The sequence below is a fragment of the Thamnophis sirtalis genome, unplaced genomic scaffold (assembly GCF_051295495.1).
Source record: "Thamnophis sirtalis isolate CommonGarterSnake01/CBP01778 unplaced genomic scaffold, rThaSir2_p1.2 scaffold_2, whole genome shotgun sequence".
Taxonomy (NCBI): domain Eukaryota; kingdom Metazoa; phylum Chordata; class Lepidosauria; order Squamata; family Natricidae; genus Thamnophis; species Thamnophis sirtalis.
In genome coordinates, this window is record NW_028261382.1 from 100,354,306 (window position 1) to 100,378,689 (window position 24,384).

General features: G+C 50.1%; 2 protein-coding genes across 3 annotated transcripts in view; one reads left to right on the forward strand and one right to left on the reverse strand.

The window, feature by feature from the left end:
• The first annotated feature begins 28 nt into the window (after window positions 1-28).
• VPS28 (VPS28 subunit of ESCRT-I) lies at window positions 29-6,475 on the forward strand. Its single transcript, XM_087706550.1, has 9 exons — window positions 29-139; window positions 262-290; window positions 524-561; window positions 1,882-1,971; window positions 4,057-4,162; window positions 4,289-4,390; window positions 4,501-4,554; window positions 5,565-5,656; window positions 6,010-6,475. Exons 1-9 carry the CDS (start codon window positions 103-105, stop codon window positions 6,125-6,127), a joined length of 666 nt encoding a protein of 221 aa, XP_087562676.1. The 5' UTR covers window positions 29-102; the 3' UTR covers window positions 6,128-6,475.
• Window positions 6,476-6,907: 432 nt separating this feature from the next.
• The window catches only part of TONSL (tonsoku like, DNA repair protein), a 41,191-nt gene continuing 23,714 nt past the window's right edge, over window positions 6,908-24,384 (reverse strand). Inside the window, exons 14-26 of one of the 2 annotated variants that reach the window (XM_087703802.1) lie at window positions 22,998-23,070; window positions 20,942-21,105; window positions 19,302-19,425; window positions 17,494-18,161; window positions 17,326-17,396; window positions 16,738-16,894; window positions 16,332-16,410; window positions 13,777-14,078; window positions 13,444-13,615; window positions 11,958-12,136; window positions 11,755-11,828; window positions 9,572-9,705; window positions 6,908-7,145 (exon numbers count right to left, since the gene is read on the reverse strand). In XM_087703802.1, the coding sequence (XP_087559928.1) occupies window positions 6,952-7,145; window positions 9,572-9,705; window positions 11,755-11,828; window positions 11,958-12,136; window positions 13,444-13,615; window positions 13,777-14,078; window positions 16,332-16,410; window positions 16,738-16,894; window positions 17,326-17,396; window positions 17,494-18,161; window positions 19,302-19,425; window positions 20,942-21,105; window positions 22,998-23,070 (2,391 nt within the window). In that variant the 3' untranslated portion in view covers window positions 6,908-6,951. Of the gene's footprint in view, window positions 7,146-9,571; window positions 9,706-11,754; window positions 11,829-11,957; window positions 12,137-13,443; window positions 13,616-13,776; window positions 14,079-16,331; window positions 16,411-16,737; window positions 16,895-17,325; window positions 17,397-17,493; window positions 18,162-19,301; window positions 19,426-20,941; window positions 21,106-22,993; window positions 23,071-24,384 lie in introns of both variants that reach the window. The other variant, XM_087703803.1, reaches the window with a different exon arrangement.

The window sequence follows — 24,384 nt, forward strand, 5'->3', positions numbered from 1 at the left end:
CGAGCGAAAGGGGAGGCGGAGGAGGAGGAGGAGGAAGTAGGGAAGCGGCAGACCCGGCCAGCCGATCGGCCGAGCAGAGGCGCCGCTCTTCCGACAGGGAGGATGTTCCACGGGATCCCCGCCAGCGCCGCGATCGGAGGTCAGGCCGCGGGGGGGGGGAGGGGAGGGGGCTGAGGGGAGGGGCCCGGGGGCTTCAAAGGTGGGGGGGGGAAACAGTGGCTCGGGGGCGACCCTCACCTCTCCTCTCCCTTCCGCCTGCAGCCCCCGGGAACAAGCCGGAACTCTACGAGGCAAGTGGGGGAAGGGGATTTGGGGGGGGGGCTATGCGGGGGGGGGGCTGTCTGGGTGTCTTCTACTCCTCCCCCCCCCGTCCCTCAAGGCCTTTCAGGCGCTGCCGGCTGCTTGTTCCCATGCTTTAAAAAGGGGGGGTCCTCTGTAGCCCCCCCCCAAATAATGCCCCTCCCCCCCAAGCCCTGAGCCTGGAGAGGCGTTGGGGGCAACTGTGGACTTCTTTCGCTTGCAGGAAGTCAAGCTGTACAAAAATGCCCGAGAAAGGGAAAAGTGAGTATTTTATTATCTTATATTTCCCCCCTTTTGAGTATGTTTATATTTATATTCTTCCTCCCCTTCTTTCCTTCCTCCTCCTTTCTCTTTCCTTTTCTTTCTCTTTCTCTCTTTCCCTCTTTTTCTCTTTCCTTTCCTTTCTCTCTTTTCTCTCGCTTCCTTTTTTCTTTCTTTCCTTCCTTTCTTTTTTTCCTTCCTTTCTATTGCTCTTTCTTTCTGTCTGTTCTCTTTCTTTCTTTTTCTTTTATTCCTTTCTTTCTCTTTTATTTCCTTTCTCTCTCCCCCCTCCCTCCCTTTCTTTCTTTCTCTTGCTCTCTTTCCCTCTTTCTCTTCCCTTTTTTTTCTCTTCCTTCCTTTCTCTTTCGTTCCTTTCTCTTGCTCTCTCTCTCTCTCTTTCTGTCTGTCCTCTTTCTTTCTCTTTTATTCCTTTTTCTTTCTCTTTCCTTTCTCTCGCACACCCCTCTCTCCCTTCCCTTTCTCATTTATTTTCTTTCTCATTTCTCACTCCAAAACTCCAAATAAAAAAAAACTCCAAATAAATAATTTTTCTTCCTTTCGTTCAGTAAAATGAGGACTCAGATGCTGACTCTGTAAACCTCTTAGAGAGGGCTGTGAAGCAGTATATAAGTCTAAGTGCCACTGCTATTCCTTCTTTCTTCTACTTATTAAGTTTAGATGCCACCCATTCTGCCCTCCAGAAATGATCCCGTGTGCCAGAAGTCCCCAAACACTTTAAAGACCTGTGGACTTCAATTCCACAATTTCAGCATGCGCTGGCTGGGGAATTCTGGGAGTTGAAGTCCACAAGTCTATTTTTTTTAAATAAAGTTTTTTATTGAACACAAATTAAAACATTGGACACAGTGTAACCATCCTGGCAAAGTCTTTGCCATATACACTAAGATATAAAGTTATACATTATAACCCCCACGCTTATTTACATTTGGTCTATTCAGTATTTCCAAATATAAAAATGTCATATTTCCAACCATGTTGCTTTGTTTTTATCTTACACGTTTTCACTGTTATAGTTTCATACAAGACTCGTGAAGTCCACAAGTCTTAAAGTGGCCACAGATGGAGACTCCTGCCCTTTAGATATTTGCGGGCATCTCCAAATGGGAAGCCCACTTGAGTCAAAGGGCTGCCTGCAATTAATTTGGCCACTATGTTTGCAACTGGGGGTGGAGTGGGGTGGCGCAGGGAGGACCAGCATCCTGCAGGCAGAGGAGCCAAGGAAGGGGCATCTGTCCCACTGTGGAAGGCCAAACCTTTGCTTGGCCAAAGTGGCCCCAATTTGCTCCTCCTGATTTTCAGGTACGACAACATGGCCGAGCTCTTTGCTGTGGTGAAGACCATGCAAGCCCTGGAGAAGGCCTACATCAAGGACTGTGTCAACCCCAATGAGTAAGTGCCAAGGCCTGACGGCAAGTGTAGCAAAATGGCAGAGTCGGATGGGACCTTGAAGGTCTTCTAGTCCAACCCCCTGCTCAGGCAGGCGACCCTAGACCATGATAAACGGAGGAGGAAGGAAAATGGAGATAACAGGTCCGTTGCCCCGAGTGTTCTGACCGAGGCTTCCCCAGAAAGCCTGAGGCAGAGTCCTGTTCCCCACAAAACCCTTTTATTAAACGAATGTGAATTCCTCTCACTCACATTCAGCAAAGGTCTGGCAAACAGGCCTTTCAAAGGAGTATTCATGACTACAGACCTTATCTAGCTTGAAAAGCTGCCATGTAAATATTTTCCCAAAAAAGGTGCTGTGGAAGGAAAGACTCCGGGCACAGAGTCTCTGAGATTCACGGACAGATCTTCACACTCCTGAAACGAATCTAACCACCGAACAAACAAATTGTTTCCTCCAAAAGCCCCCTCCTCTTTTATGTCCTATGGGAGGGGCCAATCACCTTCCACCTGGGGCTTTACTCCCAAGTTGACCCTGATTTCTGAGTTGTTCTTTGCTTCTGGCAGCTCTGCGCATGCGCACACTGGGAACAGGCTCCTCCTGTTCCTCTACCTCACTCCTGTCTCGCTCCTTAGGCACCTGATCACTGCCAGGCGGCCTCGGCCCCCTCTCTGCCTCTGATGCAGAGCCCTCGTCCGAGCCTTTCCCCGGCCGCCAGGACTGGCCCGTGCTCCTCCCCAACCTCCTCATTGTCCGACTCTGCAGCCAGCTCTGCCACAACACAGAGAAAACTTTCTGAAATGGAGGCCAGGTGGTGATCCTGGCCTCCTTGGGTGGAGGCTTCCAGAGATCAGGGTGGAATCTGGTCTTTGACATTCATCAAACAGCTCAGGGCAGTTGGGAACAGCGCAAATGAATCGATTTCCCCCCTTTTCGTTTCACCATTATGCTTCCAAAGTCCCGGATGCATTCTTGTCAGCCTGCTCCAGCTGCAGCAATACAGGTAGTCCTCGACTTACGACCACAATTGAGCCGAGCGTTTCTGTTGCTAAGCGAGACATTTGTTGCATGGTTTGCCCCATTTTACGACCTTTCACGCCACGGTTGCTAAGTGAATCACTGCAGCTGTTAGTCACACGGTTGTTAAGTGAAATCCGGCTTCCCCATTGACTTTGTCAGAAGGTCACAAAAGGGGATCGGGTGTCCCCGGGAACACGGCTGTCATAAAAACGAGTCAGTTGCAAAGGGCCTGAATGTTGATCAGGTGACCATGGGGATGCTGCAGTGGTCGTAAGTGTGAAAAATGGTCATAAGTTGCTTTCTTCCCTGGTGATGTAACTTTGGGCAGTCACTAAATGAACTTGTGAGTGGAGGGCTGCCTGTGCAGGGGGATTATAAAGCATCCAGAGTTTGATCTTCTGTCCATGGGGCTTCTAAGGGTGGAAAGCAAGGATAAATGGGTTTTTTCAGAGTGTTGTAATTTCAAACGGCCACTAAATGAGCAGTTATAAGCCAAGGACTGCCTGTACAAACTTAGTTATCACCAGGCACTGCCAGGGAGACTCCAAATACGAATAAATGCATATTTTGTTTATCCGATCTTATTTTAAAGTTTTCAAAGTGATTTTATGCTTTTGAAACTTGAATTGGGAGCTGCCCAGAATCGGCCGAATCGATGCTTTAAATGAGTAAAAGACCCCTCCTCTTTGTCGAAGGGACCCGGCAGGACGGCCCAGCAGTTCAAGCCGCCAGCCCGGGTTCGAGACCCGAGCTCTGTGCAATGGTTGAGCTCCCAATCCTCCCCTCAGCCTCCTGCCCACCCAGCAGTTCGAAAGCCTGCCGGTGCGAGTAGATAAACAGGCGGCACTTTGGTGGGAAGGGAAGAGCGTTCCGTGTGCCTCGGTGTTTAGCCATGTTGGCCATTTCACCACAGAAAATTGTCTTCGGACAACGCTGGCTCCCTCAGCGAAGAAACAGAGAGGAGCATCGTCCCCCTCGAGCCGGACACGGCCGGACAGGGCAAAGCTTCACCTTAGCCCCCCCCCCCCCCCCGCCGCTCACCTGTGGCCCCCGTCCCTTCCTTCCAGGTACACGGCTGCCTGCTCCCGCCTGCTGGTCCAGTACAAGGCCGCCTTCAAACAGGTGCAGGGACTGGAGATCAACTCCATCGACGACTTTTGCCGCAGGTTCCGGGTAAGAGGGGAGAATTGGGGGGGCTGTTGCTCCATCTGGTGTCAGAGGAAGTGGGGGGGGGCATTCGGAGGCCTTTTTGAAGGGGGGGGGAGACTTCTATAAGAAGCAGCCTCTTGCCCCTCCCAGCTGGACTGCCCGCTGGCCATGGAGAGGATCAAGGAGGACCGGCCCATCACAATCAAGGACGACAAGGGCAACCTGAACCGGTGCATCGCGGACATCGTGTCGGTAGGTCTGGGGGCTGGGAGGGGGAAATGACCCACCTGGGAGGCACTTTCCGCAGGGCCCCCCCCTCTGGCCGCCTATCTGACCAGCCTCTCTCTCTCTCTCTCTCCCAGCTCTTTATCACCGTGATGGACAAGCTGCGCTTGGAGATCCGGGCCATGGATGAGGTGACCAAAGGGGGAGGGGCTCTGGGTCACACGGGGGGGGGGCACAGTGGACCAGGGACCGGACCTCTGAAGCAACTGCAGCTGACTTGAGCTGAAGCCACTTTCAGGGATAGGATGGCTGGCAGAGCGTTACCCTCTGTACATGTTCAAGGAAGGTCCCAATCCAGTAACTTCCTCCCTCCCTCCCTCCCTCCTTCTTCCCATTCCTCCCTCCAATATCCATCTTCCTTCCTTCTTCCCTTCCTCTCCTCCCTCCTTCCCATCCCTCCCTCCAATATCCATCTTCCTTCCTTCTTCCCTTCCTCTCCTCCCTCCTTCCCATCCCTCCCTCCAATATCCATCTTCCTTCCTTCTTTCCTTCCTTCCTCTCCTCCCTCTTCTCATCCCTCCCTCCAATATCCATCTTCCTTCCTTCTTCCCTTCCTTCCTCTCCTCCCTCTTTTCTCATCCCTCCCTCTAATATCCATCTTCCTCTCCTCCCTCCTTCCCATCCCTCCAATATCCATCTTCCTTCCTTCTTCCTCTCCTCTCCTCCCTCCTTCCCTCTTCCCATCCCTCCCTCCAATATCCATCTTCCTTCCTTCTTCCTCTCCTCCCTCCTTCCCTCTTCCCATCCCTCCCTCCAATATCCATCTTCCTTCCTTCTTCCTCTCCTCCCTCCTTCCCTCTTCCCAACCCTCCCTCCAATATCCATCTTCCTTCTTCCCTTCCTCTCCTCCCTCCCTCTTCCTCTTCCCATCCCTCCCTCCAATGTCCATCTTCCTTCCTTCCTTTCCTTCCTCCCTTTCTCCATCCCTCTTCCCATCCCTCCCTCCAATATCCATCTTCCTTCTTCCCTTCCTCTCCTCCCTCTCTCTTCCTCTTCCCATCCCTCCCTCCAATATCCATCTTCCTTCCTTCTTCCCTTCCTCTCCTCCCTTCTTCCCTCTTCCCATCCCTCCCTCCCTCCCTGAGAAGGCATAGAAGCGGAGCAAGGTGAGCAACCGTCCCCTTTCCTTCTGCCCCCCCAGATCCAGCCAGACCTGCGGGAGTTGATGGAGACCATGAACCGCATGAGCCATTTGCCCCCCGACTTTGAGGGCCGGCAGAAAGTGAGCCAATGGTGAGCTCTTCCCTGGGGGAATGGAATGGACACCCTTGCCAGCTTCTGCCCCTGTACCCTGTTGTTGGGGGAGGACACGGACTGGGGGGGGGGGCTGGAGAGGTGGGACTGAGCAAAGCCCCTGAGGTGCAGACCTTTCATTACCCAGCTAGATAACTTCATCAGTGTTAGGAGGGAGCGGGATTCGCTCCTTGTTTATACCCAAAGGGCCTTGTTGCTCTGCCAGTGTTGGTAGGAGTGATCCTTTCTGCTTACTGTTTGATTCATTCGTTTAGTCTTTTCCCCTCCTGGGGTGGGCAAAGCAGGGGCCCCTCCGCCCCCCCCTCCTGTGACCAGCACCCGTTTCTCGCCAGGCTGCAGACCCTGAGTGGCATGTCGGCTTCCGACGAGCTGGACGACTCTCAGGTCCGCCAAATGCTCTTCGACCTGGAGTCGGCCTACAACGCCTTCAACCGCTTCCTGCACTCGTGAGGCCAAGGGGCCCGTCCCTCAAGAGGGGGAGATGCGACGGGGGCCCTCAGGGCTCCCCCCACGCGGACACACAAAGGTTTCCAAAGGCTGGAGTTCCTTCCTTCCTCCCTCCGGAGCCAGAAACCCCGGGCCAGCTCCAAATTTTGTGACCGCACTGCAGATATTTTCACTACCGGGGGTGGGGGGCAGTGGACCAGCCCCTCCTTTTGCAGCCTCCAATTGGGGAGCAGTAGCATATTTGGGGGGTGGGGTGGAGGGGGTGTTACGTGTATTTATTTGGGTTTTGCTTTGGCCTCAGAGAGGCAAAATTTTGTCGGTCAGAAGCAAATAAAATCTTTCTACAATTCAGCCTGGCGTATATCGGATTTATTCACTCCCCCTCTTCCTCGAGGTTACAAAGAGTTTCACCTTTCTCCCCCCCACAAAAAGCTTAAAATGGTGGGGAGAACTGCAGCCCCCCCCCCCCAGTTCTACTTACAACCAATAAATACGGGGCATTTTGACGCAGGGGGACAGAAGGATGAGGATTGTTAATTTAAAAAACAGCAGCATTTCCTCCACAGAAGGGATACGAGTGGCTTTTGTCTCCCACCCAAATTCACTCTGCAGGCACAAACGTTCTCAGTTCCACAAGCCGGATTGGTGGTCATTCACAGCCCGTTTTACAACTCAGGACCCTCCCTGGAGTTGGCTGAGCTATGCCACTCGTTCTCCCCCGAGGTCCATCCGTGCTGGGATGTCGTGAGTGGCGCACAGCCCATGTCCTCGGCTCCTCGGTCCTCCATCGACCGGCCTCCCATCCTCTTCAGGGACCTCTGCCTGTGCTACAGACTCTGGCAGAAAAGTTTGTGGTGACGTGTGACCGAGTGAAGGGCGGTGTTGGCCGGGCTGTGCCAGAGCTCGGCCACGTCCCGCTGGTCGGCCCTGCAGAGCTGACGGCTGCAGAGCTGCAGTTGAGCCACCAGGGAGGAGAGCTTGGTCCACGTCACCGTCTCCAGGGGTCCCTGGACAGAACAGCCTAGGGAAAATGGGATGGAGTGGGGGGGGGGAGGAAGCCTGTTAGTAGCAACTCAGCTTCTCCTGCGAACTTCCTCTCTCGAGCCCAGGCGTCGCTCTCCCTGTTCAGCAGCAAAGGGGGGCTTCAATTTACCGTATTTTTCAGACTATTAAGACACATTGGTGTATAAGACGCACCAAGATTTCAAACAGGTAAGCAAGAAAAAAAGGGTTTTGTCCTCCCAGCTCCCAGGAACACTCTGCAGGCTTCAGCTGAGCTGGGGGGGAAGACAAAAACGCCCCCCTTTTTGCAAAAAACAAGCCATTTTTTTGCAAAAATGGGGGCGGTTTTCCCTTCCCCCAACCCTACTGAAGCCTGCAGAGTGCTGGGGGCTGGGGCAAGGCAAAAACTCCTCTGTTTTTGGAAAAAATTGCCTGTTTTTCGCAGAAATGGGATGCAGGGGTGGGCCTTTGGGGGCCCAAAATGGCTGCATTCGATGTATAAGACGCACCAACATTTTCACGTTCTTTTTTGGGGGGGAGGGAAGGAGTGTCTTATACTCCAAAAAATATGGTATTTATATTAAGTTTATATATCGCCCCTCTCAGTATCGAGCAATTCTGAGCACCGTGCAATGCCATAAATAGCACAAGGAAATAATTACAAATGGTAAAACATTAAAACGTTAAAACACGCAGCGCCTCTGGCAGGGGGAGATGGACGGTGAAAACGCTTGATCTATACCAGTGGTTCCCAAACTTGGCAACTTTAAGACTTGTGGACTTCAACTCTCCAGCAGAGCTGGAGAATTCTGGGAGTTGAAGTCCACAAGTCTTAAAGTTGCCAAGTTTGGGAACCACTGATCTATACAGAAAAACGTCCCAGTGAACACGCCATGCAGATGGAAATGGGGAACTTTTAGTTTCTTTCTTACTCCACTGTGAAGTAACTCCAGAAGCCAACTGGCAATGCAGAAAAATTGTCCTGAATCTTCGAGGTGGCGCAGTGGTTAGGGTGCAGTACCGCAGGCCACTTCAGCTGACTGTTATCTGCAGTTCAGCGGTTCTAATCTCACCGGCTCAAAGGTTGACTCAGCCTTCCATCCTTCCGAGGTGGGTGAAATGAGGACCCAGACTCTGGGGGCGATATATGCTGACTCTGTAAACCACTTAGAGAGGGCTGAAAGCCCTATGAAGCGGTATATAAGTCTAACTGCTATTGCTATCTATCTATCTATCTATCTATCTATCTATCTATCTATCTATCTATCTATCTATCTATCTATCTATTCTATCTATTCTATCTATATCTATCTATATCTATATATCCCTCCCTCCCTCCCTCCCTCTATATCTATCTCTCCCTCTCTATATCTATCTATCTATCTATCTATCTATCTATCTATCTATCTATCTATCTATCTATCTATCTATCTATCATCTATCTATCTATCTATCTATCTATTCTATCTATATCTATCTATATCTATCTATATCTATCTCTCCCTCCCTCCCTCTATATCTATCTCTCCCTCTCTCTATATCTATCTATCTATCTATCTATCTATCTATCTATCTATCTATCTATCTATCTATCTATCTATCTATTCTATCTACATCTATCTATATCTATCCCTCCCTCCCTCTATATCTATCTCTCCCTCTCTCTATATCTATCTATCTATCTATCTATCTATCTATCTATCTATCTATCTATCTATCTATCTATCTATCTATCTATTCTATCTACATCTATCTATATCTATCTATATCTATCCCTCCCTCCCTCTATATCTATCTCTCCCTCTCTCTATATCTATCTATCTATCTATCTATCTATCTATCTATCTATCTATCTATCTATCTATCTATCTATCTATCTAGCTAGCTAGCTATCTAGCTATCATCTATCTATCTATCTGGGTGAAATGAGGACCCAGACTGTTGGGGGCGATATGCTGACTCTGTAAACTGCTTAGGGAGGGCTGAAAGCCCTATGAAGCGGTATATAAGTCTAACTGCTATTGCTATTAAATTTGTATGCTTTTCTTTGCATCTTTCCGGGAAGGAAGCAAATATGGGCAGGGAGAGGACTTGGGCTTGAAAGAGGAGCAGGACGACCCACCTCCTCCTTCGTTTTTTATGCAGGGCGGACACAAATAAAAGAGAATATTTGTAGCTCAGGGTTGAAATGGGTCCTTGGTGGTCTCTGAGCTTGGTGGTTTCCTTGCTGGCGTTTCATTACCAAACTAGGTAACACCATCAGTGCCAGCGTATATAATATGGTAATGAAACGCCTGCAAGAAAACCCACCAAGCTCAGAGACCACCGAGGACTTCTCAGAGTAGATACACGCTGGAGGAGATCCCCGTTGTGTTACACTGTTAAGCTGCAGGGGAAAGTGACCGGACGCCTGTTCATGGGACAACAGCTGTAAACGACCCTCACCGGCCAGGCTGAGGACCTGGAGCCCCTGCTTCCGCTCCTCCAGGGTGACCAGCAGCGTCCGGAGACCAAGGATGCTGATGGCGGGGTTTGTGGACAGGTCCAGCGAGACTAAGGATGGGCAAGCGAGGAGACCCCTGTGGAGAGAAGCACCTCTTGAGTGACGGAGGTGAGCAACGGAGCACCAGAATCGGAAGGGACCTTGGAGGTCTTCTGGTCCAACCCCCTGCTCAGGCAGGAGACCCTAGACCAGGATTTCCCAACCTTGACAACTTTTAAGATGGGTGGACTTCAATTCCCAGAACCCCCCCCCAGCCTGCATAGCCAGGGAATTCTGGGAGTTGAAGTCCACCCGTCCAGACAAGGGCCTGGCACAGAGGCTCAGCTCCCCGAACCCAGAGTTCTAGTCCCACCAACCTCCATCGTGTTAAGAGGAGGGGAACCCCCCCCCTTCCCCCTAGGACAGTGTTTCTCAACCTTGGCGACTTTAAGTCCTGTGGACTTCAACTCCCAGAATCCCCCAGCCAGCATAGCTGGCTGGGGGATTCTGGGAGTTGAAGTCCACGGGACTTAAAGTCGCCAAGGTTGAGAAACACTGTCCTACAGTAGGGAAGTCAGGGTGGAGAGGAGAAAGGAGAGGAACAGGAAAGGCAGAAGAAGGGGGGAAGGATAAAGAGGAGGAAGAGAAAGAAGAGAAGGGAAAGGAGGTGGGAAGAAAGAAGGAGAGAAGAAAGAGAAGAAACTGGGGGAGGAAGGAGGGAGGGGAGAGGGTAGTAAAGAGGGAAAGAGGGTGGGAAAGAAAGAGAGAAGGAGAGTTGAAAGGAAGGAAGGAAGGAGGGAGGAAAGGAGGGAGATTAAGAGAAAAGGAAGGAGGAGGGAAAGAGGAAGGGAAGGAGGGAAGGTATGTGAGAAGGAGAGGGGATCAAGGGAGGGAAAGGAGGGGGAAGGAAAGGAGGAAAGGAGAAAAGAAAGGAGGGAAGGCAGGGGAGAAGGAAGTAAGGGGGGGAGGGAAGAAAAGGGTATGGAAAAGAAGAAATGAGGGAAGAGAAGAGGGAGGGAAGGAATAAGATACCTAACCTTTGATGTTTATAATGATTTGATAGTATGGGAATATCTCGAAATGTAGTTGTATTGTTTCTTACAAGCTATGGATGTTGTATTTTCTTTTTACCAATAAAATCTTTTTTTTAAATTAACACTGTCCTAGGAGGACTGGCTCGCGATTGGTTCCAGCTGTTGAGAAGAGACAAGAGAAGCTGGAAGGGACACCGGAGGTCTTCTAGTCCACCCCCCCTGCTCAATCTCAGGTAAGGGTCTGCCCAGTCTCTTCTTCAAAACCTCCAGCGATGGGTCACCCACAACCTCTGGAGGGAAGCTGTTCCACTGATTAATTATTCCTCACTGCTAGGAAGTTTCTCCTTAATTCCAGGTTGATTTCCTTTTTGATGAGTTTCCACCTGTCGCCTCTTCTCCTGCCTTCAGGGGCTTTGGAGAATAAGTTGAAACCCCCCACCCCTCATTTGGCGCAGTGGTTAAATGCAGCACTGCAGGCTACTGCTAGATCAGCAGTTCAGCGGTTCAAATCTCACCGGCTCAGGGTTGACTCAGCCTTCCATCCTTCCGAGGTGGGTAAAAGGAGGACCCAGATTGTTGGGGGCGATATGCTGACTCTCTGTAAACTGCTTAGAGAGGGCTGAAAGCCCTATGAAGCGGTAGATAAGTCTAACTGCTATTGCTATTGCTATTGCTATTTCCCCCACCCTTCATTTTCAAAAGCTCAACAGCGCAGAGAACCCCTCCTGTCGGATGGCGACAAGGAGGACTTTCAAACTCAGCAGAACCAAACGGGGGGTCCAGTTGTCCTCTAGGCACCCCTAAGATGATGGTCCCCTATCCAAGGATACTAAAGGCTTCCTTCTTCCTTCTTCTCACACCCGCAACTACCCTCCCGGCCTTCCGTAAAGCTACTAAGTCCTGGCTGTTACGGCAGGCTGGGGGCTGTTGAAGTATCCAGCCCCACTTCATCTGTGAACCTTGTTTGTATTTTAAAATTGTTGTATTGTCTTGTATTGTCTTATTCATCCCCTTTCCCTGTTTTATTGTAAGCCGAAGCCTGGAGTCCTTCGGGAGTGGGCGGCATACAAAACCAATAAATGAAATGAACTGAGCTACAGCCGCCTTCTTACCTAGCTAGCTCTGATACATCGGCGTCGTCCAGGTGATTCCCAGAAAGTCCCAGGTGAGTCAGAACGCAGCCTTCCTGTCCCAAGAAGATTCAGAATTGAGGTATGCGATTGTGTGTGTATGTGATCTTCTCCCCATTCCCCAAATTCGACAGTGCAGATAGCCACCCCCCCCCAATCCCTCGGGTCGGTCAGAGAGCACCAACCTGCGTTAGATAGCTGACCACGGCGTCTCTCAGCTGTGGCCGGTCCCCCGCCCTGGGCTGCAGGGAGCCCACCTCCAGGTGGGTCAGAGATTCGAAGGGCAGGCTTTTCAAGAGGAGCCCAAGGCCACGGGGGCCCAGGGCATTGTGGGAGAGAGTGAGTCTCTTCAGGTGCACAGCGCCTGCCAGGAAAGAGGAGGGGGAGGTGGGGCATCTCCAGGGGGTTGAGGGTGAGAGCACAGCTCACATGTAGGAGAGGGAGGTTGGGGTCCTGAGGGCCACACCATTACTGGACCTCTTAGCTCCTGGACGGGCTCATTGCCCCCCCAACGCTTCTCAAGCAAAACCCCTTGGATACTTTTATTTTTACCTTTTTCTTTAACATATACCAGTGCTTAATAAACAGCGTATTGTCTGAGTCAATTTACATATACATAACAATAATATTTTTTACTTGTTTATAATGGTATCCTTCCAACTTCTATTTTCTATCTTTATTATCTACTGTGTTTCCCTGAAAATAAGAAGGCATGGACTTATTTTCTTTTGACCCCCGAAATAAGCGCTTGGCCTTATTTTCGGGGAGGTCTTATTATTTTGGAGGTGCAGGAGGAGGTGGGGAGCGTGGTCACCTCATGGCTGCTGCTGTGTTGCAATGTTTTCAGGGAGGGCTTATTTTAGAGCCAAGGTGGCGCAGTGGTTAAATGCAGCACTGCAGGCTACTTCAGCTGACTTCAGTTCTGCAGTTCGGCTGTTCATATCTCACCGGCTCAGGGTTGACTCAGCCTTCCATCCTTCCGAGGTGGGTGAAATGAGGACCCAGACTGTGGGGGCGATATGCTGACTCTGTAAACCGCTTAGAGAGGGCTGAAAGCCCTATGAAGCGGTATATAAGTCTAACTGCTATTGCTATTGCTATAGAACAGTGTTTCTCAACCTTGTCAACTTGAAGATGTCTGGATTTCAACTCCCAGAATTCCCCAGCCAGCATTTGCTGGCTGGGGAATTCTGGGAGTTGAAATCCAGACATCTTCAAGTTGACAAGGTTGAGAAACACTGTTATAGGACACGCGCTCAAAAGCCCAATTGGGCGTCTTATCCAGGGAGGGATTATTTTCAGGGAAACAGGGTGGCCATTGGTTAAAACAAATCCCAGGTTAAAAAATAGTCTATATCTTCTTTGTCCTTTATCTTTAACGTTAACTATCCATTTCCACACAATCTCTTATTTTCCCCCCATTATATTTTCATCTCTAGGAGTTTCCTCATTTTTCCAACATTGTGCTGATATGCTTCTGCTCTCAAAACATGTGATATTAAGTACACATTCCTGTCGTCATGTTTTCTAGCAGTATCCCTAACAGAAATGTTTCTGATTTTAGGTCTCACCCTCCCACCTGGACTTCTGAAGGCCTCCCCGTCACCCCTTGTCTTTCGGTGGCCAGAAGGGTCCCTGAATACTCCATACGCCCCCCCCCCTTCTTCCTACCTTTCAAGGCGCTGGCCAGCAGGAGAGAGGGAGGCTCCAGGAAGGTGGCGCCAAGGCCGCAGCCTTGCAATCGGAGGGTGCCCAGGACAGGGCAAGCCTGGAGCAGCGAGGCTACAGAGTGGGCACTGCCGTCACCCAAGGGGTTCAAGCTGAGATCCAGCTCTTCTAAGGCCTGGAATAAGAAAATGTTGAATGAATGTTGAATGTTTAATAAATTTATATGCCACCCAATCCCGAAGGACTCTGGGCGGCTTACATAAAAACAGGCTTTATGAAAGGCTTTAAATTAAATGCAGGATCTACTTTTCTTCCCGCACATCCCTCCACTTTTACCTGGAAGGCGAAGGAGCCAGGAAGGCCCGCAGCCAACTTCTGCAGCCCGTCGGGGCCCAGCCTGTTGGCCGAGAGATCCAGGTGCTTCAGCCCAGGGATGGTGCCCAGCGTGGCCTGGAGCTCCTCGGCCGACTCGTCCCCCAGCCCGGTGCCAGAGAGGCTCAGCTGGCGGAGGGAGGCCTGCAGCTTGAGGGCCCGCAGGAGAGGGCGCAGGTGGTGGGGGCGCAGAGCCGTGCCGGAGACGCTGAAGGACGAGGCCGACTCCTGGCGTTCCAAGAGCTTCCCCAGCAACCGGTGTTCTCCTGCGGGGCAGAGGGGGAGAAAGGGAGACAGGTTAGACGAGCCCCTCGCAAGGAGGGAAAGCAGACGAGGGAGACTGTCAGGCTCCCCAATAGCCTCCAAAAGTAAATCAGCGTCCGAGGCAAAGGATTGCTCAGAGTTCCAATTTATCAAGAGAGCCATGTTGGCACATCTGGGGAAACCCGAATCTGAAAGCTTCCTGGTTTTCCCCACCCGGTTGAAAGTTCAAGATCTTTCCTCCCACCACCACCCACAAGTCCATCTCATGGTTCCATCTCTCACTGCCATGCTGGCAGCTTCCCCATCCAGTTCCGGTCAGGTGTAGAGGTGCAGAGACAAAGGATGACCTTGGCTTTCTAGAAAGAATGTTGTTATGGCTACATATCATCTAACTCCATTTTCCCACCATAGAAAATTCATAGTAGAAGAATAGAAAGTGTGGCAGGCCAAAGACCCCCCAAAAAAGAGGGCTGCAGGCCTGACACATGGCTTTATTGCGATCCCCACCCCCATTAAACCATGGCTTCCTTCTCCCCTCCTTCCTTCCCTCCTTCCTTCCCCCCTTCCTTCTCTCCTACATTCCCTCCTTTCTTCTCTCCTTCTCTCCATCCTTCCCTCCATCCTTCCCTCCTTTCTTCTCTCCTTCCTTCCCTCCTTGCTTCCCTCCCTCCTTCCTTCCCCCTTTCTTCTCTTTCTTCTCTCCTTCCTTCCTCCTCTCCTTTCCCTTTCTTCTTTCCCCTTCCTCCCCTTTATCCTTCCCCTCTTCTTCCCATTCCTCCCCTCTTTCCTACTCTTACATTCCCTCCCATTCTTCCTCTGCCTTTCCCTTTCTCCTATTCCTCTCCTTTCTCCTCTCCTTCCTATCTTTCCTTCTCCTCCTCCCTCCATCCACTCTATCCGTTGTTGTGTTTACAAATGCAGACATTTCATTACCAAACTAGGTAATATCATCAGTGCCGGAAGGGAGAGAGATTTGAGAGGAGGGAGGAGGAGGAGGAGGAGGAGGAGGAGGAGGAGGAGGAGGAACACTCTTGAGTCCTTGGGGCTCTCTGAGCTTGATGGTTTCGTGCAGACGTTTCGTGACCCAGCCAGGTAACATCATCAGTGCTACAAGGGAGTGAGGTTACGGAAGAGGAGGGGGAGGAGGAGAAGGAGGAGAAAATATCTGTGGGGCCCTTGGTGCTCTCTGAACCTGACTGTTTTTTTGCAGACGTTTCACTACCAAACTAAATCACCTCATCAGGGCTTGAAAACCTCCTAACACAAACCTTCCCGCACTGATAATGTTGCCTAGTTTGGTCATAAAATGCCTGGGAGCAAAGAACTGGGCTCGGGGAGCACCGAGGCTCCGACTTCTAACCCCAGTCTCTTCAAAGGCCCATCTGACCATCAGGTTCCCCACAACTGATCTCTAGGCCAACCTTCTCTGGCCTCGGAGGCTCCCTTGGCCTCATCCTGGAGCCCAGAACGGACGCGAGAGAAGCCCCTCTTGGAGCCGAGGAACCAACACTTGAGTTGTGCTCCATGCGCGGCGGAGTCCTCGACGTACGACCACCTGTTTTGTGGCCGTTCAAACATGGCCACCCACCCGAGGCTTCTGGGCACCTGAATTAGACACTTTCAAAAAGCTTCCTAGGTTTGTACTCACAACTGGGCAGAACGCTTCCATAAGGACGCTCCAGGCGGGGATAAATATATCCAGAGAGAGCGCCGTGCAGAGGGCCGCAGTGGCCTAGAGGCGGAGCTCTCGCCTCCCAGCCAAGAGGCTGTGAGTTCAATCCCAGGTGGAGGCAGATATTGATCTCTCTGGGCACAGTGAGCATGTACACCGTATTTTTCAGACTATAAGATGCACTGGAGTATAAGACGCACCAAGAGGTAAATTTTAAAAAAGTGTTTGGCCTCCCTGGGCCCCAGGAGCATTTTGCAGGCCTCCCAAACCCTCGGCGTGTCCAATTTTGTGAAAAACAGAATGGGCAGGGTAGGGTTTTGGGAGACCAAAATGCTGTATTCAGTGTATAAGACGCACCCAGATTTTCACCCTCTTTTTTTGGGGAAAAAGTGTGTCTTATACTCAGAAAAATCTGCTGAACAAAACTCCGCATTGGCAACAGGATGGGCATCCGGCCAGTAAAAACACTCATCTCCATTCAGTTGACCAGACTCCATCTCGCAAGGGATTAAAAGCAGAAGAAGATGATGATGATGATGAAGAAGAAGAGAGAGCGCTGTGCAGAGGAAGGCTGGGTGCTTACCCACCGCCAGGGTCTGGCAGGCCTTACGGTATCTCTCCAGGAGGGGCGGCAGGTCCCAGGACTGGACTTCAGCCAAGACCTGAGACAGAGAAGGGGAGTGGGGGGAGGGTCAGCTGGTCTGGAAGGAGAAGGAACTGCCCCCTCCCCAGGGAGTCCCCCTTCCTTCCCTGGCCGAGGGGTCCCCGGTTCAGAAGAGCAGAACCTCTGTCTCTGCTTCGCATGGCTCGTCCCAAGGCTCCCCCCCTCCTCTCCTTTGGCCAGGGGCTTCCGTCAGGAGCACCCCAATATCCCGTTCGGTCTTCCCGCCCCAAATTCCAGGGAGTTTGTTCCGGTTCCTGTCACCAGCCCCCTGCTGTGTAGGCCAAAAACTGTGGGGAAAAACCCCCCTCCCCCCCGAGCCACTCACCTCCTCGTTGCTTTGCAGGACGTCCAGGACGCTGTCCTGAGGGTCCAGCAGTGCCCCCTCCTTCTTGAGGGTGAGGCGGGGCAAGAGCCCACAGGCCTGGTAGTAGCGCTGGGAGGCCTGCTCGGCCAGCCACGAGACCGGACGGCTCCCGCCCTCCCTGCGAGGAAGAGGAAGGAGGCCAGTCAGCAGAGGCTCTCGGGGAAGGCCACGCACGCACACACACTTCTCACATGGGGTCGGCATCTCAGCGTCCCAGCCCCAGAGGAATAGCAATAGCAGTTAGACTTATATACCGCTTCATAGGGCTTTCAGCCCTCTCTAAGCGTTTTACAGACTCAGCATATTGCCCCCACAGTCTGGGTCCTCATTTTACCCACCTCGGAAGGATGGAAGGCTGAGTTAACCTTGAGCCAGTGAGATTTGAACAGCCGAAGTGCAGAACTGCAGTCAGCTGAAGTAGCCTGCAGTGCTGCATTTAACCACTGCGCCATCTCGGCTCTTATCAATGCAAAATGCAAGTCCTTATTTAGTGGCCAAAATAGAAAACCACCATCTTGGCTGTTAAGGAAAGCCACCCCCCCCCTTTACCTTTTTGGCACTGGAATCAGGAAGACGCTGTCCTGAACTCGCACTCGCACCCGGACAGGAGGCGACGGCAGCTGCAGCAGAGGGAGGGGGGAGCAGAGGCTGAGGAAGCTGTTTGGGCTCCTGCTCAGCTCAGGATGGGGGGGGAGGGGGGTTAGTCCCATAACTCACCTGCATGGCACCCGAGGGGGGGCTGTCTCCCCGCCGAGTGGGGCTGCTGCCGGCTCCTTCCAGAAGGCTGCCGGGCTCAGCGGGAGAGTCCACTCTGGGTGGGGGGTCGGCTCCTCGGCTCCTGCCCAGCAGGGTCCGGTCGAGGGTGAGTCGCGTCTGCCGGGCGGGCCTCCTCCTCCTCCTGCTGCTGGTGGTCTCGGGGGGCTGCCGAGGAGCCCCCCCTTCGCTGTCCTCCGAGCCAGACCCCCAAGTTCCGGCTGGGCTCCAGCGGCTCCTTTTGCGAGACCCCGTGCCAGGCGCGAGGTCGTCCTCCAGCCAGTCGTCCCCCACGTACTCGTCCGCTGGGATCAGGGCCGGCCTGGGGGGGGCTTTGTGGTGCTCGGGGCTCGGAGGGAGGCGGGCGCTCCCCACCCCAAGCATGGCGGCCTGATAGTCTGCAGGGGGGCCCAGCCTCGCCTCCCCCGCCAGGGTCTGCTCCAGCAGCAGCCGCTGCTTCTTCTTCACCGGCCGCAGGGCGGCCATGCAGTCTTCTTCCGCCTCTGGATGGCGCTGCCGGGCGCCCGGGGACTTCGGAGGGGGGCTTGGAGAACAGGGCGCTAGGGGCTCAGAGAGCTCTGCATCGAAGAGTTGGCTGGGGGTCTCTCCTCGGGGAGGAGGGGGCCGGGAACCTGCAAGGGAGTTGGGTCAACCAAAGGGCCTGTCCAGTCCGAAGGTCCCAGGAAGCTCCAGGACAGGACAGGGGGGGTCACCTGCCTCTTTCCACTGCGGGCTCTCCTATTGGGGAGGGGGCTGCCTATCATTTAGGGGGCCTGAGAGACGGCAGCCAGGCTCTCTCTTTTTAAAAAAATATATATTTGTATTGTTTTTACATTTAAAATAGTGCAGCCCAGCGAAGCCATTACGACCACACAATCCCCTCATATACAGATAATCTGGCCGATTAGCTATTAGCCTGCTGAATGCATTATCTATCCTTCTATCCCATCACATTATTTACAGTTTGTCCCAGTCTTTGTCTTATACCAGTAATAAAAATCTGTTCTGACCCCCTCCTCCTTCCAGTAATGAATGCCGAGACAAGCTTAACTGGAATGTACTTTAATAGCAAGACACCAAAACCTCGGGGGGGGAGGGGGAAGCAGAAAAGCAAAAAAGAAAGGAAGAAAGATCAACAAATAAAAAATAAAAAAAACAACTACAAAACCGGAAAATGATTAAAAGGTAGAAATACGAAATAGACTGTAGCAAATAGATAATAGGAAATGGATGCACAGCGATTCAAATGTAATAAAGGTTGTTACACATAGAATATATAGAATGTTCTATAGAGAATGAAGAAAAAAGATGCATGAAATAATTTAAATGCATATATATATAGTATAAAGTTATAGCTATACAAGACTTAGATGTACAGATAAAAAAAATTACAAGATATGTACAAGAAGTGTAATGCATTGCAAAGATGTGAAGTTTGCATAAACAAAATAAAGGTTTTTCTTTTAAAAAAATAAAGACTTGTGGACTTCAACTTCCAGAATTCCCCAGCCAGCGTATGCTGGCTGGGGAATTCTGGGAATTGAAGTCCACAGACCTTCCGGTGGCCGAGACCCCCGATGTAAAAGGAAGTCGACAAAGAGAGATTGAGATGCCAGATCTCTCTACAAGTTCTCACAGCAAGGGGGGTGGTCTCCTTCTCCTCGGATCATGTGTGTGTGTGTGTGTGTCCCTCCCCAGAGGATGGCTGGCTGCTGGCCTGGTGCAACCCCCTGCCCCCCCCCCCCCAATTATCCCACTGGGTACAGCCTCACCAGGCTCCGCTGTGGTTTTCCGGAGCAGGCTCTCCATGGCTCTGCAGTGATGACGGGTCTCCGGGTCCAGATCCTTCCCGTAGAGCTGCACCCAGGCTTTCAGGGTCCCCAAGGGGCTCAGGCCCTGGAGGGGCAAGAAAACATGGGGGGGGGGCTCAGCCCAGGAAATGGCTTCTCCCCTGTGTCTCGCAAAAACCCACCTGATAAGGACTTCCTTCCCCACCAGGCTGGAGATAGAATGGAGGGGAGTGACTTGCCCAAAAGAGGAGAACCCCCCCGGGGGGGGGAGGGGGCTCTGCATCCATTGGCTGGGGGGAGGAAGGGGTCCCCACTCCTCACTTTGCAAGGGGGTTTAGGGTTGAGGTGGCTTCAAGGAACAGCAAAGAGAGCCCGTTTGATCGAAGGCGGCAGGCTTAAAAGCAAGGGGCGGGGAGTTCTAGTCCCGCCCCTTAGGCACGAAAGATAGCTGGGGGACTTTGGGCCAATGACCAGGAGACTGGGAGTTCTTGTCCCGCCTTAGGCATTAAAGCCCTCTGGGTGACTTTGGGCCAATCACCAGGAGACTGGGAGTTCTAGTCCCGCCTTAGGCATCAAAACCACCTGGGTGATTTTGGGCCAATGACCAGGAGATTGGGAGTTCTAGTTCCACCTTAAGCATAAAAGTGATCTGAGTGATTTGGGCCAATGACCAGGAGAGAGTGAGTTCTAGTTCCGTCTTAGGCATGAAAGACAACTGGGTGACTTCTGGCCAATGACCAGGAGACGGTGAGTTCTAGTCCTGAAAGCTGGCTGGGTGGCTTTAATTCTCAGCTCAACGTACCCCACAGGGCTGTGGTTGTGGAGAAAACAGGAAGTTGTTGTTTATAAAAATAATCAATGCAGGATAAAAATAAAGTAACTTTTATTGTCATTTTTTTTTACTATGAGCACTCTGGTCCAGATTAAAAATGAGATTGTGTTGCTGGCTCTCAAGGGGAAATCTAAACAAATAAATAACAATAGAATAAAATATAAAATAAAATAATAAAATATAAAATAAAATAATAAAATATAAAATAAAATTGTAAAATATAAAATAAAATTGTAAAATATAAAATAAAATTGTAAAATACAAAATAGAATAAAATATAAAATAATAGAATAAAATATAAAATAAAATTGTAAAATATAAAATAATAGAATAAAATATAAAATAATAGAATAAAATACAAAATAAAATAATAAAATACAAAATAAAATAATAAAATACAAAATAAAATTACTAAATATAAAATAAAATTACTAAATATAAAATAAAATTATTAAATATAAAATAAAATTGCTAAATATAAAATAAAATAATTAAATATAAAATAAAATTATTAAATGTAAAATAAAATTATTAAATGTAAAATAAAATTATTAAATGTAAAATAGAATAATTAAATGTAAAATAAATTAAATATAAAATAGAATTATTAAATAAAGAAAAGAGCAGAGAGAGAGATGAGCAAGGCAGGGGACAGGCTGGCCATTGGCAGAAGAAGAATCACCCTCTTCTCCAGATCCCTGGTGGGGCATCGCTCTCAAATAAAGCCGCACCACTCCTGACACCCTCACACTTGCCCCCCCCCATTCCCCCCCGCCCGGGGTCTCCTGACCTTGGCGTTGCGCAGCAGCACTGAGGCGCCTCTCTGGACTAGGAGCTCCGCCACCTCAAAGTGGCCGCAATTGAGGGCATCGTGCAGCGGGGTGATGCCCTCACAGCCCGGCCCCCCGGGATCATCAATGGCGGCACCGTGGTCCAACAGCAAGCGGACACTCTCTGGAGGATGCAAGGGAGTCACGTCCAACCTTGTCCTCCATACGGAATGACAGCGTTGGAAGGGACCTTGGAGGTCTTCTAGTCCAACCCCCGGCTCAAGCAGGAGCCCCTGTTCCATTTCAGGCAAGTGGCTCTCCAGTCTTTTCTTAAAAACCTCCAGGGATGGAGCACCTACAGCTTCTGGTGGCAGGCAGTTCCACCGGTTAATTGTCCTCCCTGTCAGGACATTTCTCCTTAATTCTAGGTTAATCCTTGATTAATTTCCATCAAAATAACAGCATAAAAGAATTGGAAGGGACCTTGGAGGTCTTCTAGTCCAACCCCCTCCTCAAGCAGGAGACCCCATACCATTTCAGACAAATGGTTGTCCAAACTCTTCTTAAAACATGCAGTGATGGGACACCCATTACTTCTGGTGGGAAGCTGTTCCACTGGTTAATTTGTCCTCACTGTCAGGAAATCCCTCCCTGGTTCAAGATTGCTTCTCTCCTTGATGAGTTTCCGTTGGTTCTTGTCTGGGTGCCATCGACTACACAATGGCGTCTGGCGGCTCCTCGGGGGAGAGCCTTCTCTGTAGCTGCCCCGGCCCTATGGAACGATCTCTCCCCTGAGATCCGGACCCTCCCCACTCTCTCGGCCTTCCGAAAGTCTGTTAAGACCTGGCTGTTCCGGCAGGCCTGGGGCTGCTGATCTCTGATTGAGCTTCAGCCCCATTAAGATCGAGTGGAGGAAGGGGAAGGAGAGAAGGGAAAGGAGAGGAGGAAGGAAGGAAGGAGAGAAGAAAGAGAAGGGGGGAGGGAAGGAGGGAAGGAAGTAAGGAGGGAAGGAAGGAGGGAAGGAAGGAGGGAAGGAAGGAGGGAAGGAAGGAGAGAAGGAGAAGAAAGGAGGGAAGGAAGGAGGGAATATAGGAGAGAAGGAAGGGGGGAAGGAAGGAGGAAAGGAAGGGGGAAAGGAAGGAGAGAAGGAGAGAAGAAAGGAGGGAAGGAAGGAGGGAATATAGGAGAGAAGGAAGGGGGAAGGAAGGAGGAAAGGAAAGGGGAAAGGAAGGAGAGAAGGAGGGAAGAAAGGAGGGAAGGAAAAGAGGGAAGGAAGGAGGGAAGGAGAGGAGAGAAGAAAGGAGGGGGGAAGGGGGAAGGAGGGAAGGAAGGAGGGAAGGAAGGAGGGAAGGAAGGAGGGAAGGAAGGAGAGAAGAAAGGAGGGAAGGAAGGAGAGAAGAAAGGAGGGAAGGAAGGAGGGAATGTAGGAGAGAAGGAAGAGGGAAGGAAGGAGGAAAGGAAAGGGGAAAGGAAGGAGAGAAGGAGAGAAGAAAGGAGAGAAGAAAGGAGGGAAGGAAAGAGGGAAGGAAGGAGGGAAGGAGAGAAGGAGAGAAGAAAGGAGGGGGGAAGGGGGAAGGAGGGAGGGAAGGAAGGAGGGAAGGAAGGAGAGAAGGAAAGAAGAAAGGAGGGAAGGAAGGAGGGAAGGAAGAAAGAAGAAGTAGGATTGTTGTAAGATAAGATGGACTTATGGGATGGTAAGAAAGCAATTTCAAGTATATTGTCAACTGTACGGGAGAAAAATTGTTACAAATACATATTATTAATAACAGTTATGAGATCATATAATTGTGAATGTATATATGAAAAATTTATAATAATAATACTAAAAAAAAAAGATCAAGTGCGTGTTGTGTCTTTTTTAATTTGTTTTATCTTTTATTTTAAACTCTTTTAATTTTTTAAACTGTTTTTTATGTAAGCCGCCCGGAGTCCTTCGGGATTGAGCGGCATACAAATCCATTAAAATCGAAATTAAACTGAAATTGCCTTCAGGGGCTTTGGAGGAGAGGTTTGACCCCCCTCCTCTTCGCTTATGGGCAGGACCCACACCCGCAGCTTTCGGCTTTCCCCGCTTACCCAGGTGCCCGTGGTTGCAAGCCTCGTGAAGGGGAGTCCATCCGCAGTAATCCCGGGGGTTAACAGGATGCCCCTGGCACAGAAAGAGGAAAAGGAAGGCTGCGGGGTTTTCAGGCTATCAAAGAAAACCCGCCTTTTTCAATTCAATACATGTTTGCACGATCGTCTGTTGGAAAATGTTCTCGTAGGATTTGATTTCATTGCTTCTTCCGGGGGGGGGGGGGGGACTCCCAAGCACAAGGCTCCCCTCTCCCCTCCCCCGGCCACCTTTCCTGCGAGCCCAAGACCTGATCTGGGCATTTGATGGCCCTCGGGACACATCTGGCTCTTTGGCTGTCCCACTCCAGCCTGCCTGAGGTCAACTGGAACTTAGAACATAAGATAGATAGATAGATGATAGATAGATAGATAGATAGATAGATAGATAGATAGATAGATAGATAGATAGATAGATAGATAGATAGATAGATAGATAGATGATGGATATAGATGATAGATGATATAGATGAATAGATGATTGATAGAGAGAGAGAGAGAGAGATGATAGATATATAGAGATAGATAGATAGATGATATAGATGAATATACAGATGATAGATATAGATGGATAGATAGATAGATAGATAGATAGATAGATAGATAGATAGATATAGATAGATAGATAGATAGATAGATAGATAGATAGATAGATAGATAGATAGATGATAGGATGGATGGATGATAGATAGATATAGATGAATAGGTAAATAGATAGATAAATAGGTGGATAGATGGATGGATGGATGGATGGATGGATGGATGGATGGATGGATGGATGGATGGATGGATGGATAGATGATAGATAGATGATGGATGGATGATAGATGCATAGGTAAATAGATAGATAAATAGGTAAATAGGTAGATAGATAGAGCTAGACAGATCGATAATGGATGGATGGATAGATATAGATGGATGGATAAATAGATAAATAGGTAAATAGATAGATATAAAAATAGATAGATCAATAATAGATGGATGAATAAATGATATAGATGGATAGGTAGGTAGGTAGGTAGATAGATAGATAGATAGATAGATAGATAGATAGATGGATGGATGGATGGATGGATGGATGGATGGATGGATGGATGGATGGATGGATGGATAGATAGAAATAATAGATGGATGGATAGACAGATACAGACAGACAGAGAGATGAATGGATGATAGATATAGATGGATAGGTAGGTAGGTAGGTAGATGATAGAGATGGATGGATGGATAGAAATAGTTGATAGAGATGGATGGATAGATTAGATAGATAGATAGGATGGATAGACAGACAGACCAGCTGACCTTCATTGTCATTTTTTACTGTGGGCGCACTGGTGCACATTAAAAATGA